This window comes from Acartia tonsa, chromosome 10 (genome assembly GCF_053477335.1).
Source record: "Acartia tonsa isolate MP-2025a chromosome 10, ASM5347733v1, whole genome shotgun sequence".
Classification (NCBI taxonomy): domain Eukaryota; kingdom Metazoa; phylum Arthropoda; class Copepoda; order Calanoida; family Acartiidae; genus Acartia; species Acartia tonsa.
Genome location: NC_137269.1, coordinates 6048640 through 6069101, shown reverse-complemented (window position 1 = coordinate 6069101; position 20462 = coordinate 6048640). Strand labels below are relative to the sequence as shown.

Here is a 20462-nt window from a genome sequence, read left to right as displayed (position 1 = left end):
TGTTCATTACCCCTTTATAAACTGATTCTGTCATTTTGGTTGGCTTGTAATTCGTCTTTATAATTCTAACGTCCTATCACTGAAAATAACGCTTTAAAAGTCAGTACATCCATATAAAGTACACTTATTCGTTCGCTCAAGAACTTTGGTTACTATGATTTGATTGTAATAGGTTTGATTCAAACTTTTATTTTCCAATAATTAAAAGCGAAGCTTTTCTATAATTAGTGGCGGTCCGTCCCTACGTCCGTCCGTCCGATATAGATAGCTTTTATTAATTAATTTAGGCATGTTAGAATTGTCCTATTGATTTTAAACTTTGCATGGTGATTCCTGTAGTAGTTAGGTACGATTTAGAACGCGTAACAACTCTATAATCGTTACCAAAATGTCCGTACGTCCATTTTAAACATGTTGATTTTTTACTTTTTTAATAACAATTTTTTATGTGATAAAAACATCCAATTGATCTGATTTTTTGATTACTGATTCCTATAACAATAAGGTACAATATTATGAGCAAAGCATCTCTATAATTAAGTATGAAAAATGTCAGTATGTCCTTAAACAGAATTCTGTATTTAAGAAGTTTTGCAACAAATTTGTGTATAATTTTGTCAAACCTTATATTTTCATATTTTTTATATTCAGTTCTGACACTCAACAAAAGTTAATGTTCGTCTGTCATATCGTTTCAAAGCTTCGCTTTTATGGATGTTGTCATCCTTGTTTAACAACAAATTTTTATGTGATCTAATTATCCGTTTGATCTGATTTTTGGTACCTGCAAAATACCTCTTATGGGCGAGGCTGACAGCCCGAGACCAAAACCAGTCCGAGTCCACCAGCCCAGGAAAACTAAGGGGAGCAGTAGTGTCCCCTTTTCTGTCCATTCACCCTAAATAATTCTAGTTTAGTCTTGTTAATCTTTCTAGGTTTACCCTTGACGTCACCCTTATATCCCCGCTAGAGCCGTAGCTCTTAGAGGGATTTTTATGGGGCGAGTTAGAGTTTCCCTTTCTCTTTATTCCTGAAATGGTTTAGATTAGTATAGCTGGTTCCAGTCTTCCTAAAACTAGTCTATAAAGGTTAGTAGGGAAAGATTTGGTGAAAGTGTAGAACGCAGGAGATAAACATGCGCGCGCTTAATTTCTTTAAAGGGAAAGTTTTCAGTTGAAGATAAAACATCAAACTGTTGATTAAAATGTCTTTTAATGCAAACATGGAACTTTGGACTGAGATGAGTGAACGTTTACAAGGCCTACGAGCGGCTCTGATGAATAAGGCTCGGACTGACGAGGAAAATGTCAAGAGAGAGGTTGCAAAAAGTCTGTATAAGAATGGATATCTAACAACACAGCTAGAGTACAGCCGACCTACCCCTGAGCAACCTGCGGATGCCCAAGCTGATGAGTTGGCAGCACTCCAGCACGAGGTTGATATGCATGAAGCTACGAGTATCGCTATTTAAGGTTTTCAGCCTTAAGTACCTAGTTAAAACTGATTTAATTTTCAAAAATTCAGATTAACTACCTAGTTTTATCATGAGAAATGTTGGAGTCCTATCTATCATTTAAGAAAGTCTAACTCTAATAAATCTGATAAAAATCTAATGTAACTTGTTATTTATACTGTACCATAACCTGTATAGTAGTTGGATGTTTGCCTGTCAGTAACTCTTAAATGTCTTAAGTGCGCTGTTTAACAATCATACAATCATACGATTAAGTTATCCTTATTATAATTTGGCTAGGTTTTAGCCACCTTAACTTGCAAGGTTTTTGCAAGTGAGAGTCAGCTAGTTTTCCTAGCTTATATGCAATAATATTGCAAGGTTTTTGCAATTTCTTTTTCCTGTGTGTTAATGTTTTCCGCGACTATTTTAATTTTTTACCTAAAGATATTTGGCTAGGTTTTAGCCATTCCCGACTTGCAAGATTTTTGCAAGTATAATCATAGCTAGGTATTCTAGCTTTCGTTACCTAGGTATTTTTGCAAGATTTTTGCAAATGCTGGTCGACTAGTTTTTCTAGTCTTATAATATAATGGGCTTATTTTCATTCTAAATAATCGAATCTACGCGTTGCTTTAATAAACTTAAGTACGTTATCAAGGTTAAGGGTGGGTAAATCTATAACTCGCAAGAAAATATGTCCTAGATGTTGTTGTCTTGCATGGCTGAAGGCTGGACATTCTGTTAGATAGTGTTCTACCGTTTCAGCATCGTCAAATTCTTCGCACTGTTTGCATGTAGGTGCGGCCTCTATTTTCATATTGTTCAGATGGTAGCCAAGTGTTGCATGGCCTGTATAGATTTGTGTGATCATGTTCATCATCCTTCTCGGTTTTGTTATCAGTTTTCTCCACAAACCATTCTTGACACTGGGTAGCATCATTTTTGTTTGTCTACATGTTGTGATCTTCTCCCATTCTTTCTGCCAGTTTTTGAAGGTGAAGTCTTTAATTTCAGCTTTTATATTTGCATCTGAAATGGGGATGCATTCTCCAGGTGTGTGTATTTTCATCATTGCCCCTAGCTTCGCTTTTCTATCGGCCACCTCGTTTCCAAGGTGGCCTTCGTGTCCAGGTACCCAGGCCACTAGCACTCTGTTGTCTTCTCCAAGTTTGTTTAACAGTCTTTTGGTCTCAAAGATAACTTTGCTTCTTATTTGATAATTTTGGATTGCTGTTATAGCAGAGGTGTTATCAAGGTAGAAATTTACCGTCCTGTTCCTTATGTTGTTAGATATGAGTGTGAAGGCTGCTTCTGCCAGTGCTAACAATTCAGCTTGATATACCGTTGTATGGCTACCCAAGTGTTGGGCGCCACTGATCTTAAGTCCTCCTCCAGTAATAATGTAGCCAAATCCTGCTCTTCCTGCCATCTTGCTGCCATCTGTGAAGCATGTAATTACTTCCTGGTCCTTTGTTCCTGGCTTCAGATTACTTTCTCTAGCTTCTTGTCTAGTGCCAATCTTTGTTTTAAAGTGTGTAGGTACAAACTGTGTATGTACCATTCTGTCTCTTGGTAAAAAGATTGTTTTAATGTTCTTTGCCAGCTTACGTATAATAACTGCATGTGATTTTTCACTGACTATTTCAGCCTGCTGCACTGTCCAACTGTTGTTCCATATCAGTCTTTTGTAGGTGTTGATACTTTGTGCCTGAAGGTGGAAGACTATAGGTTCTAGTCCCAGCATCACTTCCATCCCCGCCGTGGGGGTGGACTTCATACTGTTAAGTATGGCCAGACAACCTTTCCTTTGTACTCTCTCCAGTCTTTTTCTGTTCTTTCCATTTAGTCTACCTGAGATACCTTCAATCCAGATCATAGCTGCATACGTCAGGACTGGTCTCACTACTGCTGTGTAAAGCCATCTGCATATCCTTGGGTTGAGTCCCCAATTCTTGGATATCATCCGTCTGCAGTACATCATGGACATGGTTGCTTTGTCTGTTATGTTCCTTATGTGAAGATCCCATTTGAGATCACTTCTGAATGTTACTCCAAGATATTTCATACTTGATACATACTCCAGCTCAGTTTCATTCATGTAAATTTTTGGTAGTACAGGATTTTTCTTGTTGGTAAACAGCATCAGTTTGGTTTTGTTTGCTGAGAAGCTCAGTCTGTGGTCTTTAGCCCATTCCTCCAGTATGTGTATGTCTCTCTGTATATTTTGTGCACAAGATATTTCATCCCAGCCGATTGAGATGTCAAGTATGTCATCCGCAAAAATGTAGAGGTCTGTTGGGTTTCTTTCTGGCATTCTATCACTTAGGTTCTGCTGATTATTATTCCATAGGTGAACGCTTGCTACGGATCCTTGTGGTGTGCCTCTAGTTGTTTGCTTGGAAACCATGACGTCATCATGCATAGCTGTCACTTTTCTGTTTTTAAGCATTGCTTCTGTCCACATTACAGTTTGTCTTGATGCTCCCATCCGCTCCAGGTTATGTATCATCATATTTATGGAGGCGTTGTTGAAGGCGGCGTCGATGTCTGCGAACAGAACAATCGCACACTCGCCATTCAACTTTGCCTTCTCGATTTTCGCCACTACTGCGTGGAGACAGTCCTCTGTATTGCTGCTTTCCTTGTATGAGAATATTTTCTTGCTTGTTTTAGATCTAAGATGATTTTCACTAACTTCCCAGTAAAGTGTTCTTTCTAGACCCTTTAATAGGAAGCTAGAAAGGCTAATGGGTCTTTTTGATTTAGGATCAAGGCTGTCTTTTTTACCAGGTTTATCAATAAACGCTACCCTGGTGTCTAGCCAGGTTCTAGGGCACTTACTTTCCCTCACACTTCTACGCCACATCTTCACAATGTCCCCCCCAATGATTTCGATACTTTTCTGTAAATGACACGGATAAATGCCGTCCATACCCGGAGATTTAAACGGCTTGAAAGATTTCAATGAATTAGTAACTGTTTCAATATTAATAACTCTTTCAATATCAATAAAATTATTATTATTACTATGGTCATATGGTTCCGTATGTCTGTCATCTTGTTCGTCCGGAAAATGTGTATTTAATAAGACATTTAAGGTATCCTTGATGTTTTTTGTGTACTCCCCATTAGGTTTTCTCACAGTACCCAGCTCTCTGTTGTTGTTCATCTTCATCAGTTTCTGTATCCTGGCTGCTGCATCAAGTCTGTCCATTTCCTGGCACATATTGTACCAGGCCTTTTTCTTAGCTGATTTAACTAATGTATCATGCCTATTTCTAACCGCCCTATATTCTGCTGCTCTTTCTTCGTTATTAAATCTACCTACCCTTCTCCTATGGAGGTTAACTAATTTCTTACTAGCCTCAAGGTTCGAGCTCCACCATTGTGGACGATTTTTTGTTCTTTTCTTAACACTAGGACAACTATCATTGTAAGCACCTATGATATCATCCCTGAGCTGGTCTGCAGCTGTATCTAAGTCTACCAAATCAACATTACCTCTTTTATTCCGCTTTTCTTGTAGAATCTCCTTGTATCTCCGCCAGTTGGTTTTCTTTATACATCTAAAATTATCAGAGTTATTTATGTTAATATTTTCAGTTAGCTCGAAATCTAAATACGCATGATCCGAAAAAGATTCAATATCACTGACCCTCCATCCAACGACCCTATTAATCAAAACGTCCGAGACAAAAGTTATGTCTAAAACCTCGCCTCTCAAGATGTTAGAAAAAGTTGGTTTGTTACCTTCATTTAAAACTATAAGGTTTTTTGAAATTATGAATTCAAGTAAGTCTTCTCCCCGTTTTTGGGACTCCGACGAGCCCCAACTCAGATGTCTTGAGTTTACATCTCCCCCAATGATAAGTGGTAAGCTATTAACTCTGGCATATTCAACCAGTTCTATTAGTTTTTTGGCGGGCGGCGATTTTCCCTCCGCCTCTGGTTCACCTGGACAATAAATAGAGCAAAAGATTATTTGTTTATTATTAAACCTGAAAAGAACTGCTGTATGATCCCTATCCGTGAATTGGTTAAGCTGGCAACCCCTAACTTCCTTGCTGGTAGCTATACAAGCTCTATTATCATTTTCCTTACTGCAGTACACATTAATATTGTGAAAAAATTTTACCTTATTATTTGAAATGTACGGTTCTTGTACCAAGATAATTTTTCGTCCAAATCCTGTCCGTTGGGCATTTGTTGTCGTCATCGTTGTATCAGTCCGGTCATGGCTCCCAGTTAGCCTGGCCCCACATTGAACTGTGGCAGAGACAGCTTTGTGTAGGTTGGCCTGGGAGATTGGAGTATTATTTGTTGTTAGTGCTGGGTTGGGCATTAGTATCTGGCTCTAATATGCTCTCATATTTCTTGTATGCCTTGTCTCTCAAGTCTTCTTTGACGGCGGTGATCATACCGCCGTCAGACAAGAAGACATATGACATACCGAGCTTCAAGCGGCCTTTTAGCCTGATCAGTTCCTTGAACAGCTTCTCATCCACCTGCAGTCCGACGGTGAAGAAGCCATTCTCCGTGTCTGACAGCTTGTTCTTGGTGATCTCTGTTACCTTGAAATGATAGTCCCTGGACTCTCCAGTCTCAGGGTTGACATATTTGTCCTTTATTATCTTATTCCACAGTTTTATCTTGATCTCCATTGTTGTCAGATCCTCACAGAAGAATTTTGTGTGGATCTTGCCCTTCATACTGCGGTATAGTCTCTCCTGTGGCTTGTAGATTATGAATTTTATGCCCATATCCTTTAGCTCCTCTGTGTGAGGGTCCATCCTTTTGATCTCGTTCTGGACAAATTTGGCCGTGTAGTTGTTGTTACAGGCGATCCAACCTATACGGTTGTTAATTCCACCAAAGATTGAGAGGTCAAAATCTTCGTTACCACTTGTCAGGAATTCACAATACTTATTAACCATGGTGGCATCCACGTGGTCAAAAGCTGCCTGATCGATAGCAATGCTATCATCATCGTAGCGGAATTCATAGATGATGTTGTCAGCTGCCAGGGTTGCATAGCTAGGTCTGCTATGAACTTCATCCATCACTTCTTCTTCAATGAGCTTTGTGATAGATGGTCCACCAGTAGATTCTTCCTTGGCTTTCTTGAGCTTGTTGAATTCAAAGTCTCTCTGTTTTTTGGCAGCACGCTTATCAGCACCAGTTCTCCTTCTCTTCTCCTGAATATCAGATATATCAGATATATTATTTGTATTTACATTTCTCTCTTTCTCTTTATTCTGTACTTCAGTCTTTCTTTTCTTTTCTCTGCTCTTGACCACAATGAAAGGTTCATTGTCATCATCATCTTCATCATCCATGTCAAGTATAGCTGGGTCTACATAGGTAATGTCTTTAGTGTTCCCTTCCAGGTCCAACTTACTGTCATTTGCAGTCCAATTAAGCTCTGTTATCTCTTCAGTTATTTGTAAGTGTCCAACAGTCTTTCTTATTTCCTCTTTTTGATTGTCTTCTAGACTCATGGCGCTGAGCTCAAGACTATCATCCTTGATCGATTGTGCGTCGTTGTTAAATGAGTCGTCATCAATATCAACATAATCATCATTAGTAACATTGGTTCTCGTAGACGAGTCCCTATGTACATTCTGACTTTTTAAGTTCTCAAAGTTCTTGCCTTGGGTCCTTTCGTTTCCGAAACCCCCTGGCATTACCTGTACAGTAGCCCTTTCATCGCCTTCCGCCTGCACAGGATCACTTCCGGCGTGGGTATCGGTAACCATCGGGGATGTTCCGCCCCTAGAGACCGCGCTGCCGCTACCACCGACGCGGCCCCCATCTCTGCTTGATTTCTTGGCTTGGTTCATTTTTGAAAGAAGTTCTGCAAGATTAATTTGTTATTAACCATAGACAGTTAATTTTAATTAATCCTGGTGGAGAAAGGAAAAGAAAGTAGAGGGATAGATGGAGGAAATGACAAGAGTCTGAGATCTTAAGCTACATAACATAACATCCTACTTGAATCCAATAGCTTAAAATAAGGGAAGTAAGTAAGCTATGGAAAAAGAAAAGGAATGAAAGATTTTGTCCTAAACACAAAATAAAAACTGGAAAAACCCTGACTCACTTTTTAAAAATAGTCGCTACTAATTAAAAAGTTTAACAAAATTTACTAATTTTCACCATTGCTTAATAAAATTTGAACTTGAACTTGAAAATTTGCGGTGACGCTTAAAATAAGTGTACACAATGGTGACCCTAGCGACTCCTTATGGCGATACATGTAACTAATCGAGACAGGGTTGCCGTCAATCATAATTGTTGGTTGTACTTTCCATCTTTAAGCCCCCGTGCCTCGACAAGGCTTGGTGTATCTACGACCCTCTCTTAACCCACCTAGACTGATGCTCCCTTTCGAGCGGCTAGGCAAGGGAGGGCACACGGGAGATCTGATTTTTGGTATATTGATTCCTGGAACAACAAAGAACAATATTATAAGCGAAGCAACTCTATAACCAAGTCCTAAAAATGTAAGTATGTCCATAAACATTATCCGGTATCAAGCAGTTTTTTAACAAATTTACTTACAATTTTGCTTCGACTCTTATACTTTTATATTCTGATTATTCAGTTTAGACACTACACAAGTGTTAATGTCCGTTTGTCCTACCGTTTCAGTGCTTTGCTTTTATAGATGTTGTCATCCTTGTTTATATTCAGTTCTGACACTCAACAAAAGTTAATGTTCGTCTGTCATATCGTTTCAGAGCTTCGCTTTTATGGATGTTGTCATCCTTGTTTAACAACAAATTTTTATGTGATCTAATTATCCGTTTGATCTGATTTTTGGTATATTGATTCCTGGAACAACAAAGAACAATATTATAAGCGAAGCAACTCTATAACCAAGTCCTAAAAATGTAAGTATGTCCATAAACATTATCCTGTATCAAGCAGTTTTTTAACAAATTTACTTACAATTTTGCTTCGACTCTTATACTTTTATATTCTTATTATTCAGTTCAGACACTATACAAGTGTTAATGTCCGTATGTCCTACCGTTTCAGTGCTTCGCTTTTATGGATGTTGTCATCCTTGTTTTAATCTACAAAAGGAGTAATTTTTATGCAACGCATGAGAAATGTTGGATATATGGATGTTTTGGTTTCAGTATAATTCACACTCCAATTTATCCAGGGAGTAAGGGAGGGGACAATGGATCGAATATTCATATTTTAGGAGTCTCAGACTTTGGGGACTGGCTTAAAGGGAATGTGCATGAATTTAGCAGTTTCTGACTGACTTTGGGGACTAAAATATGAATGACGTCACGAGAAATCATGCAACATGACGGGGCATTCTTATGCTAACTAGCGCAATAATAAAAATGTAAACAATTAACAAACAGACAGAAAATTTTTACTTTAATTGTTTTAAAATCATAATGAAAAAATAATTGTGGAATATTTGTTTGCAGTTATGATTATAGAAATTATTGTATTTATTTTTTTAAAAATTAATAATTAAATTGCTTTTAGATATCTTTCATTAATCAAATTTAAAATAAATGAGTTATAAAGTAGCTACGCTAATAGAATATATTTTCTGCTGTTGATTAGAGCTCAGTGTATGGCAATATTAGAAAGAAATACATACACAAACAAGCGTCTCAATATACACACACATTTCTGAATTAAAATTTAGTGACACGTGGCGATTTTTGGTTTCCTTTTTTAAAAGTTTTATTGACAAGATATAATATAATATTTTATCCTTTTATATATAGTAATACGGTTTTTTTATGTTGATATAGTTCTCCATTTTAGAGGGCATTTACATTACAAGATAAAATTTAGTCTAGTGATGATTTTATAAAAATTTTAAAAGCGAAGCTTTTTATAATTTAAGGGTTGATCTGTCCGTACGTCTGTCCATTACGGTTAGCTCATTTTTTAAATTAAACAGATTAGAATTGTCCTATTGATTTAAAACTTTACATGATGATTTTTATAACAATTAGGTATGACTTGGAAAACGAAGCAACTCTATAAGAATCTTTAATATTTTTCAGATGAAATCTTGTAAAAAATGCAAACAAGCAGAAAATGTGATACTGCCTAGGTTTCCAGGAGAACAACAAAATGGTTACGGTATATATACATTTTTTATCAAAACAAAGTTGACAACTACCAAAGCATAGAAATTTAAATATTAAGAAAATATGTTGTAATTAATGGAATGTTAGGAAGGGAAAGACATACAGATTGACATTTTTAATCATACTGTACCTTTGCCACTAATTATTAACAATTAGAAGATTGCTTTTCGGTTATCATTTCATTCTTATTAGGTTCCTAATTTTGAGAAAAGTAAGGGAATAGTGAATAGTCCCTTACGTAACATCGCCCCATATTGGGCTATTCTTCGTATTTTTAAAATGGCTTTTTATAGGTTATTTTAGGTTAGGCTAGGTTAGGTTAGGTTTTATTGGGTTAGATGATTGCCCCTCAGGGTTAGGTAATGGCCTGTTGGGTTAGAGCCTCCCGCAGGGGCTATAAATAGGAAAAAAGCTACTGTGAAAAATAAGAAGAATCGCCCCATATGGTGCGATGTTACGAAAGGGACTATATCCAAAAGTAATTTCCAGTTATGGTTTTTTAACTAGGTAGCAGTAGGTAATAATTTCATTGGTATTTATATTAGTGCCGAATTAATATTTTTGCCTTTCAGTTAAGCCTAAAAAATATTTATTTCAGATGACTAACAAAGAGAAAATTAGCTTTCCTGAAAGAAGATGTTATTGATATAGTGCGAACGTGCAAGAAAGAATTTAAGTTACATCACGGAGGGTATCTGCAGCGTGTAGGGGTGGTCCGTAGTTTGACATTTACATAATTTTATTTTTTTTTAAAGCAAAGCTTTTCTATGATTACGGTCGGTCCGTCCGTACGTCCGTCCGTACCTCAGTCACAGAGAGTTAGCTCTTTTCGTTAATTTAAACAGGTTAGAATTGTCCTATCGATTCCAAACTTTGCATGATGATTCAGGTAATAGTTCGGTACAATTTAGAAAGTGTAGCAACCCTATAATCAATACCAGAATGTCCGTACATCCATTTGAAACATGTCGATTTTTAACTTTTTTGATAACAAATTATCCGATTCTTCAGATTTTTTGAAAACTGATTCCTATTACAACAAGGTACAATGTTATAAGCAAAGCATCTCTATAAACAAGTCCTAAAAATTTAAGTATGTCCTTAAACAGTATTATCTATTTATGCAGTTTTGCAACAAATTTACTTACAATATTGTTTGTACTGAAGCATTAATATTCTGCTAATTCAGTTTTGACAATCTACAAGTGTTAATATTCGTTTGTCCTTCCATTACAGAGCTTCGCTTTTATGGATGTTGTCATCCTTGTTTAATTTTATTTAAAAGGGGGTCATTTAGAAGTTTATTTCACTTTTATCAATTTGTTTTATCTGATACTTTCCAAAATATGTTTTATTAAGACTTTATCAAAAAAAAGTAAATTTTTTGTAACAAGACCAAATATAATTAAGAATTAGAACCATAAATCTAAACACAAAACTAAAAATATCCTTGAGACATTCTATTCTGCAACCTTTTTTATTCATAAACAAATTTTAATCAAGTTATTTTGTTAATACCTAGTGTGTGTAACTGTGTAGGTACGTCTTAAACTGACAATTTTTTTAGATTTTAAAAAGTTAATCTAATTGATTTTATTTTTATTTATTATTTTGTTGTAATTAAATCAGGGTAGACCCTTTCGTGACAACACCCCTTAAGGGGAGTTTCTTTGTATTTTCACAGTAGCTTTTCTCCTATTTCCAGCCCCAAGCAATTTTGAAAATACGACGAATCGCCCCTTAAGGGGTGTTGCCATGAATGGGACTATACCCATAAATCATTTTTGATTCAATTGTTTTATATTTACCTAACAATTCTATTGTGATATGATATATACATTCTTTCTGAAGATTGCGAAAGCATGAAACTTTAAGTTAAAGATAAATAAAATTGAAGTAAAAAACGTTGTTTTACTATAAAAAGATATATACATATATGTATTATTTAAGTAGAATTTGTTGTTATTTTAATAATTTTTAATACAATTGTTTTAACTGATTCTTGTTTATTATTTATTACGATTTAGAAACCATAAAAACTCAATTGTTACTAGAAAATCCGTACGTCCATTTATAACATGCTCATACACATATAGTAAGCTGCACTAATATCCAATAAAAAGTAGTAAGTTTTGTTTATATATAGCTTAAGAATTTGGTTACCGATCCGATTAAGTTCTACATTTTAGAGAAGATGCATAAAGGTCCTGAAATCCTTTTAGACTGTCTTTATCATTAAAATCTTAAGATGGTTTTATGCTATTTTTCTACGCTAAATTCTAAAACTAATATTCTTTAGTAAATAAATTGCTACCAAGTTCTTTATCTTGATAATCAGAGGCTTTTAGTAAAGTAGAATTTGGGGGATGGTGCATTTTGAATTAAAATTAATTAAAAAAATGAATAAATTTCCAATAAAAGTTGCACTATCAGAAATACTCGTTTTATCTGGAATTATCTGGTTTTTCAACCTTAAAGTGTCACAACTATAAAATTGAATTAATTGCCCATTGTCCCCTCCCTTCCTCCCTGAATTTATCCCTCCCTCCCTCCTTGGTACTTGTTTAGGTCGTCATGGGTCAATTGAATTTGAATTGCCGAATGTGTACGCAGTTTCCTCGGTGTTTCCTCATCCTATCTCAATATTTACTATTAACTTCAAACTTAAAAAAAAAATCTAAATTTGAATGTACAAACGATTTATACATTATACATTATAAATTCAAAATTTTAATTTTTCAAATTTTGATTTTTTTTTGTAGTTTGAAGCTTTTTTAGCTAGTAGTAAATATTGAGATAGGATGAGGAAACACCGAGGAAACTGTACACATTCGGCAATTCAGATTCAACTGACCTTGTCAGGTCAATTGAATTTAAATGTTATCTTCAAGTGGCGAAGGTACTATATAATTAATTTTGTCTGTTCGTCCGTCTGTAACGCCAATGCGGGAAATAATACGGCTATTATTGCAGATAGATGGCTGAATTTTAAGGTGAAGATTCCCTGTAGCATTATACATCCTTATACTAAAGTAACAGGATGTTTGTTTGTCTGTGTATCTGTGTGTCTGTACCGAAGGATCTCGCTAACCGCTGAACCTATCGAGTTCTCCTAGACAGGGTAGATTCTCATAGGTCCTAAGAAGGTTTATAACTATTTTGGGGGAGGATACCACTACCCTCCCAAGAGAAATGACAATAAAATTGAATTTTTTTTAAATACGGGAGACTTCAACGTAACATAAAGAGGTATCCGTGACATAAATAATTATCGTAGAGACATAACAAACAAAAACATTTAAAGTGCCACTAGATGCCTCTAGGGGCGTAGCCCCTAGTATTTATATATATATATATATTGATAGTCCGTCAGTTTATCGGTCATGCTTTAAAAGACATAAAAAATACTTTTTACCATTTTTTTCTAAGAAAGGCTTCGTTATTTCAAATAATTATTAACTAAAAATCTTCTCTTCTATTTATATTCTTTGCTAATTATAGATGTTGTCATCCTTGTTTAATTTCAAAGTACATTTAAGCCGGCCGGTTAGCTTTTAAAAAGTTTTTAAGAATTTATTTATATCTATAAAAGTTCTAAAAAATGATTATCTACCTACGTATTTGAACATTTTATTTTAATACATATTTTTTACTGATTGATACTTTTTATCTTTCTGTACATTAACAGCATATAAAAATCCCCTCTCCAGTTTATTCCGGATTTGCTTTTTTCCTTGTAATATACGAGAAGATTTTCTTCACCCTATGTATTCATGTCTCGCCCTTCCTTTGCTTTCTTTTTTTGGGGGTCGGTGTTTATATGGACCTGCAAAAATGTAAATATTTTAACCACATCTTATTATCTATAATTCAAAGTAGAATGATGTCTGTCCGTCTGTCTGTCTGTCCGTCCGTCTGTCTGTCCGTCCGTCTGTCTGTCCGTCCGTTCCTTAAGATCTCGGTAACCACTGAACCGATCGGATTCTACTCTTTAGGGAATATACCTACTGGTCCTGTGGTGGTATTAGGCTAGTTTTTGGGGTGGGTGGGACACCCCCAACCCCCCAAAAAACCAAAAATATCCCCCCAATTTTCTTAAAAAGAATTTGCTGAGGATTTCCTTAGTCCTTTTACGAATTTCGCCTTAATTTTTTTTTGGATCGCCTCTTGGGCTAGGGGCGAAGCCGCTAGTTATTATTATAAAGTAGTAAGGTTTTTTTGTTTGTCCTTTAAAATCTTGTTAAAAACTCAACGATTGGGCTCTACATTTTAAGAAAGCGATACAGAGGCCACGGTATGCTTCTAGGATACTTCATTTATGAATTAAAGTCTTGGCACGGTTTAGGCTATTTTTCCCCCTATCACCCCTTTTGAATACAGAGCCTCTTAATGACACATCTGCTTGTCTTCTTTTAAAAGAGATTTAATTTAGGACCCAAACCCCTTTCTTTAGACAGAATCTCTAGAAACTAGGGGCGTAGTCACTAATATGTAATTATCTAAGACGCTAATTCAAAATATTATCATTATTGTTAGAACACCGTCCCGTATATTAAAAACAAAATCTTGAAATCTTTTAGTCAGCTGCGACTACTTGAAGTAACGAGTTAGAAAAGTGAATCGTGTTAAATTTGCCGGCTTTTTAAAGCGAAGATTTTCTGTAATTAGAGTAGGTTTGTTCGTAATCGACAGCTATTAACGTTAATTTAGTCATGTTAGAATTGTCCTATCGATTTCAAACAAGATAATTCCTGTTATAGTTAGGTACGAATAAGAAAATGTAGCATCTCTATAATCGTTACCAGAATGTCCGTTAGCCCATTTAGTATTTTTCAGGTTTTTGAAAACATATTTTTTGTATATGATAAATTTATCTTATTCGTCTAATATTGGGAGCTTTGATTCCTAAGACAACAAGGTACAATATTTTAAGCAAAGCCTCTCCATATAGTCAAGTCCTTCAACAAATTATCCTTAACTTATATTTCACATTTATGTACATTTTGTTTAGACTTAAAAATATTCTGCTTATCAAGTTCCGACACTCTACAAGTGCTTATGTTTTTAAAGCTTTGTTTTTATGGGTGTTATCATCTTTGGTTTAAGAGTAGTTACGATACCAAAAACTATCAATGTATATGTAATAGAAATAGTAGAATAGAAGCATATTCTGAACCCTTTTATCGTCAAATCTAAGAAAGAACATTTCTAGCAGACAAAAGTATTGTTTACTTTCGACTCAAGCTGATGTGGATTCTTAAAAAATTATAGACTCGCTACTCGATAGTGAGGCAAAATTATTTTTGTGAAAAATCATCCAAAAGCACATTAAAAATCTACAAAAATTAAACAAAATCATATGTTAATAACCCTTTTAAGATTTTATTTAATTTTTGTAAATTTTTTTATTCGATTTTGGAGGATTTTTCACAAAAATAATTTTGCCTCACCAGCGAGTAGCCAGCCTAACTTTTTTTTAAGAATCCACCTCGTTTCGAAGCTTTAAAATTTAAACAAAATTTTTGGGCAATTAATTCTGATTCCGCAAAGCTTTCTACTAAGAAAATATACTGTTTACAGCTGACTTTTATCTATGTATGAAATGAAAAAAAAACATGCATTCGTAACAAGATGTGTACAAAATTTCAACAAATGAAATTAAATGTATGTACCGATGCGATTCTCCTATTGGCTCAATCAGACATTCCCTCTCTTTCTTAGTACCTTTATTGTATATGTACCTTAAGTACTTAAATTTTTAGCAATTACGTATTAGTACTTTTTAAATAACAGGTGTAAATAATAAAAATTTGAATAATAAGTTTACATATTTTTAATGTTCAATATTAAAATTTTTAGTTGCTATACAATATTTATTGTATTTTTAAATACAATTGATATAATTTAAGATTGATTCGGATTGAAATATGCTTTTCAGAGAAGATTCTGTTTATCTTGATTAAGGTGGTTTTAGGCTATTTTCATTCTTACTTTTAAACCCCTGAAGGCTAGGTGAACACTAAAGCACACCCACGAGTATTAGTAAAAGTGATGATAATTTTTAAAATCTTTATAAAAATAATTCCAGTTAGTAAGCCAGCTTCTCTATAACTAGGGTCTATCCGTCACAAATAAAATTATTTTTTCATTATGTCTTGGCGACTATGAAAGAATGACACAATTTTATGACGCATTCCCGTAAACCAAGTGAGGTGTTAAGTCTAAAATATTACTTTTTTGAGTTATAAAAACATTTAAATAGTAAAACAATGTTTTTTGTCCAAAGATTTATTTATCTTTTACTCAAAGTGTAATGCTTCTGCAATCTTAAGAAAGATACTAAGTAATGATTTTTAAAAACCAATTAGAGGATTTTTTCTAAATATTTTAGAGTATTTTTTTTCGAAATATTATTAAATTTTTCATTCTAACACGTACTAAGATTCTAAATAAAGAAAATAAAAAATATTATTTTTTCTGATTATCAAACCGCAATTATCGTTAGGTATATTTTTTATAATTTTGTAAATCTTTGATATTCACATTATATACTTTGCAGTTTTCTAGGATTATTCTACAATTACTAAGCACTTATATTACGGAATGGTGGCATAGATCGTCCCTCTTTTTCAATCTATAATTCAAAGTAGAACGATGTCTGTCTGTTTGTGTGTGTGTTTGTTTGTAGCGAAAGATCTCGCTAACCGCTCAACCTATCGGGTTCTCCTTTACAGGGTAGCTTGTCATAGGTTTATAACTATTTTCTTGGGGAATGGGACACCCTCAACCCCCCCAAAAAATGAAAAATACCCCCCCCCCTCAAAAAAAATTCTTTTTAAAACTAAAATTAAAATAGTGGGGTCGACTACCCGCCCTACCCCAAAAAAAATCCCCCCCTCCCAAAAAAAAAAAAAAATTCTTTTAAATCTAAAATACGAAAAAATTGGTTTGATTAAACTTCTTGGGGCAAAGCCCCTAGAGGCTAGGGGCAAAGTAGATAGATATTTAACAAAATTGGTATATTGTATAGTTATCTATAAACTCTTATCATATATCTAAAGTAATAAAGTTGATTTCTGAAAATGATTGAGTTCTTTTTTTAGGGAAGGTTTACATAGATCCTGAGATGGCTTTAGGCTATTTTATTTAAGATTGTAGCCGGTGATTTGTCTTGGACTATCTTACCCCCATCATACCTATTTAAAAACGAAATCCCTAGATGCTTGGAGCGCAGTCGCTATATTTAAATACTAGCGGTTACGAACCTAGAAGCCTCTAGGTAGGAGAAGGAAAAGTCGACCTCATTCTATTTTTAATTTGAGTTTCAAAAGAGTTATTAAAATTATATTTTGGGGGAGAGGGGGGTAAAGACACCCTCTCGAAAAATAGTTTAAAACCTTCCCAGGACCTATAAGAAGCTTCACTGTAAAAGAGAACAATATCGGTTCATCGGTTAGCGAGATACTTCGGGACAGACAAAAAAACGCCTACTACTTTATATAATAGGATAAAAAACTTTGGGTATAGTTCCTTTTGTGACAACGCCTCTTAGGGGGCGTTTCGTCATATTTTCACAGTAGCTTTTCTCCTATTTCTAGCCCCTGCGGGGGCAATTGCCTAACCTACTGTCAAAAGCTTCTGTGAAAATACGACGAAACGCCCCTTAAGAGGCGTTGTCACTAAAGGGAATATACCCGTAACTTTTTCTGGTAACTTGTTATTACTGCGCTAATTGACCTTTTTTATAAAAAAAATTGCCACTTTTAAGCTTTTGTAATCCAAAAGTTGATTTACAACTTTTTTATGTAATTTTCAGTACAATTCACGTTTTTTCAAGACATTTGTCTTACAGATTATGTAAAAAGGTTATGTCTAAATGTAGGTATATCATGTAAAACGGCAAAAATAGTAGATAAAAAAAAAGTAATGACTAAATTGAGACTAATGTGCCTAATTATTACTCTGCCAGTCAGTTATTAAAATGCTTATTTAGGATAGGTTAAGTAAGGTTTAAATCCTTATAGAAAAGGACCCGCCTGTTAATCTTTCTCCTGATTAAAGAAATCACGTTCAACCCTTTTTGTATAAAATTAGGTATTGAAAAGTTTTAGTTGTTTAACACCCCCCCCCCCCTTTTTTAAACGCAATAATTCACCATAAGCGCACAGTTGAAGAAAATGCGTGTTTAAATAGGACTTATTTGCTTTTTCATCTTTTCATTCATAGACTATTCGCTTTCTTAAGGTTTGTTTACCTAAACTAAAAAGCCATGAATTTTTTTTTGTATAAATTCTTTTGTTTCAACAAAATGTTGCAAATCTAAGAACAGTCAATGAACTAGTAAAGCGTTTTCAGACCACATTAAAATATCTAAATTAAGTTTAAAACAATCATATGAGTTGAAAAAAGTGTAAAAATAACAATTATGACAATATTCATAAAATGGAAGCTGAATGTATCATACAGAATGACACACAGTAACTATTATTGAATGGCAGTGCTTGAAAATATTTTTAGACTAATGTTCAGATTACAAAATTGTACCCTTTTTTAACAGGAATCAAAATTGAAGAAAGATTATAATTGAATAAATTATATAGGTTTGTTAAATTTTTTAAAAAGAAAACTATTTTTACCAAATCTTCTCTATACAACACTAATATAGAATTGTATTTACCCTTTTCTTATTTCGTTATGTTTTTCCTTTTCCTATGTTAACATTACTTTTAAGATAAACCTAGTAAGGGGGAGGTAGGTTGTGCTAAAATTCCTTAAATGTATGAGTTTTAAGAATTTAAAAAAAAAGTACAACTCTAAAATTTGGCATGGCAGTTGCTTTAATGGGGTATAATGTGGATATGTACTATATAAGAGCAACTGCCATACCAAATTTAAAGTTCTACTTCTATTTTAAATTCTTAAAACTCACAACTTTACGGAATTTTAGCACAACCTACCTCTCCCTTTTTCTTTCTATGTATATGATATATTTATATATTTTCCGAATTCACTTTATTTCAGATCTGTATTGTATAATGACAAGGTTAGGGTCTGTACGGCTGTTAAAGGCCCACGCCTACAAGCCCTCGGGGGTAAATGGGTAAGATTTTCAAACTATTTTGGTACATTTCCCCAATCCCATCCAGTAGTTATGGTATGGGCTAATGGGAATAATGCATTACGCTTAAGCAATCATATGTGGATTTATTTCCAATGGAACCAGCTTTATGTAAAATTATTAGATCAAGAGATGGGTTTTTGAAAGATGAATGCCGCGTTTTTTCGACACTTTTTAGACATTGATTGATTGAACGAAGACGATAGGATTTCAACAGAGTATACAACTTTTGAAAGCAAAGCTTTTCTACAATTAGGGTCGTTCAGTACGTCCGTCCGGAACGGATAGTATTTTTTGATAATTTAGGCATGTTAGAATTGTCCTAACGATTTAAAACTTTGCATGGTGATTCCTGTAGTAGTTAGGTACGATTTAGAAAGCATAGCAACTCTATAATCGTTATCATGCAGTATGTCCGTAAGTTCATTTTAAGCATGATGATTTTAAACTTTTTTAACAACAAATTTTTATGTAATATAACAATCCGATAGATCTGATTTCAGAGCTTCTCTTTTATGGATGTTGTCATCCTTGTTAATTTACAATTAAGTAGGTGTACAATTACCTGAAGAAAATGAAAAAAAATAAAAACATGATTTTTTTTTTCTAGGTTATTGTATCAACCATATCAGTATTTATCAACCACATCTTCCAGGAATTTAGAAAATTATTTTTTGTAAATCCTATTGTTACTTGCGGCTGCGCCCCTAGAGGCCTCTACGGACACTTTAAATGTTTTTTTTTATATTTCAAATATGTCTATGTTGCGTTGAACTCTCCACGTAAAATCGAGAAAAGTTAAAAAATTTGGATTCTTTGTGATTTCTTTTGAGAGGGTAGTGGTACACTCCCCCAAAAAAGTTAAAAACCAGTCCGAGAAGCTACTTTGTTAGAGGGAACCCGATCGGTTCAGCTGTAAGTGAGATCCTTCGTTACGAACAAACAGACAGGCAAACAGAAAGACAAACACACATCCTGTTACTTTATTATAAGGATGGATCAGCTGTAAACAACAACTGAATTAATTCGATTTTTTTTTCTACTTTCAGCTAATTTTGGGGGGCATTTTTAGTAAATTTTTGCCTCCCCCCCCCTCGTACGATAATGAATGATATAAGACGGGTTCGTTGGCCCAATTAAATACTAAAAACTCAAGGATCTAAAGGGATTAGACCATAGCCAATGAATTAATGTACATCCCCAATAAATGATGCACAAATTACTCTTTGTGTATGTATTCTTTTAGTACGAAAAACAGTTTCCAAAAAGGTTAATGAAGAGATTTAGGGATGATTTTCTATTTTTTGTTCAAGCAGAGATGGACAGATTCGTCCTATCAAGAAGGTTATGTCTGCTAACAGAGGAGAAATTGCCATTCGTGTCTTCAGAGCCTGCACAGAAATGGGAATCAGGTTTGTTAGATAGATAGTTGGATAGCTAGCTAGATAGATAGGATAGCTGAATAGATAGCTAATTTGTATAGATAGAAGTTAAATTGAAATTTCGATAGTTGTATTTTATTTGATGGCTAGTTGGATAGATTACTAGTTTTAATGCTTGTAGGGTAGATAACTAACTTGTTGGAAAGGTAGCTAGTTGAATAGTTAGCTATTTGAATAGATAACAATTTGGATGTATAGCTAGTTAGAAAATTAGCTAGTTGGATGTAAAACTAGTTGGAAAGATAGATAGTTAGATGGATAGCTAGTTAGATGGATAGCTAGTTGGATAGATAGCTAGTTGGATAGATAGCTAG

General features: G+C 34.4%; 3 protein-coding genes across 4 annotated transcripts in view; 1 reads left to right on the top strand and 2 right to left on the bottom strand.

Annotated features, from left to right (window-relative positions):
• Positions 1 to 784: 784 nt before the first annotated feature.
• LOC145330269 (uncharacterized) lies at positions 785 to 7758 on the bottom strand. Of its 2 annotated transcripts, XM_080174899.1 has the most exons (4): positions 7144 to 7758; positions 5592 to 6651; positions 4958 to 5022; positions 785 to 898 (listed from the first exon to the last, which is right to left on the bottom strand). In XM_080174899.1, exons 1-2 carry the CDS (start codon positions 7294 to 7296, stop codon positions 5770 to 5772), a joined length of 1035 nt encoding a protein of 344 aa, XP_080031025.1. In that variant the 5' UTR covers positions 7297 to 7758; the 3' UTR covers positions 785 to 898; positions 4958 to 5022; positions 5592 to 5769. The 2 variants fall into 2 exon arrangements, with proteins under 2 accessions (XP_080031025.1, XP_080031024.1); XM_080174898.1 differs by having other exon boundaries at positions 5592 to 7758.
• LOC145330407 (uncharacterized) lies at positions 2058 to 5659 on the bottom strand. Its single transcript, XM_080175044.1, has 2 exons — positions 5592 to 5659; positions 2058 to 5022 (listed from the first exon to the last, which is right to left on the bottom strand). Exons 1-2 carry the CDS (start codon positions 5657 to 5659, stop codon positions 2058 to 2060), a joined length of 3033 nt encoding a protein of 1010 aa, XP_080031170.1.
• A 10839-nt stretch (positions 7759 to 18597) lies between the features above and the next one.
• The window catches only part of PCB (Pyruvate carboxylase), a 44684-nt gene continuing 42819 nt past the window's right edge, over positions 18598 to 20462 (top strand). The window contains exons 1-3 of the mRNA XM_080174897.1: positions 18598 to 18688; positions 19317 to 19361; positions 20023 to 20118. Of these exons, the coding sequence (XP_080031023.1) occupies positions 18624 to 18688; positions 19317 to 19361; positions 20023 to 20118 (206 nt within the window). The 5' untranslated portion in view covers positions 18598 to 18623. The remainder of the gene's footprint in view (positions 18689 to 19316; positions 19362 to 20022; positions 20119 to 20462) is intronic.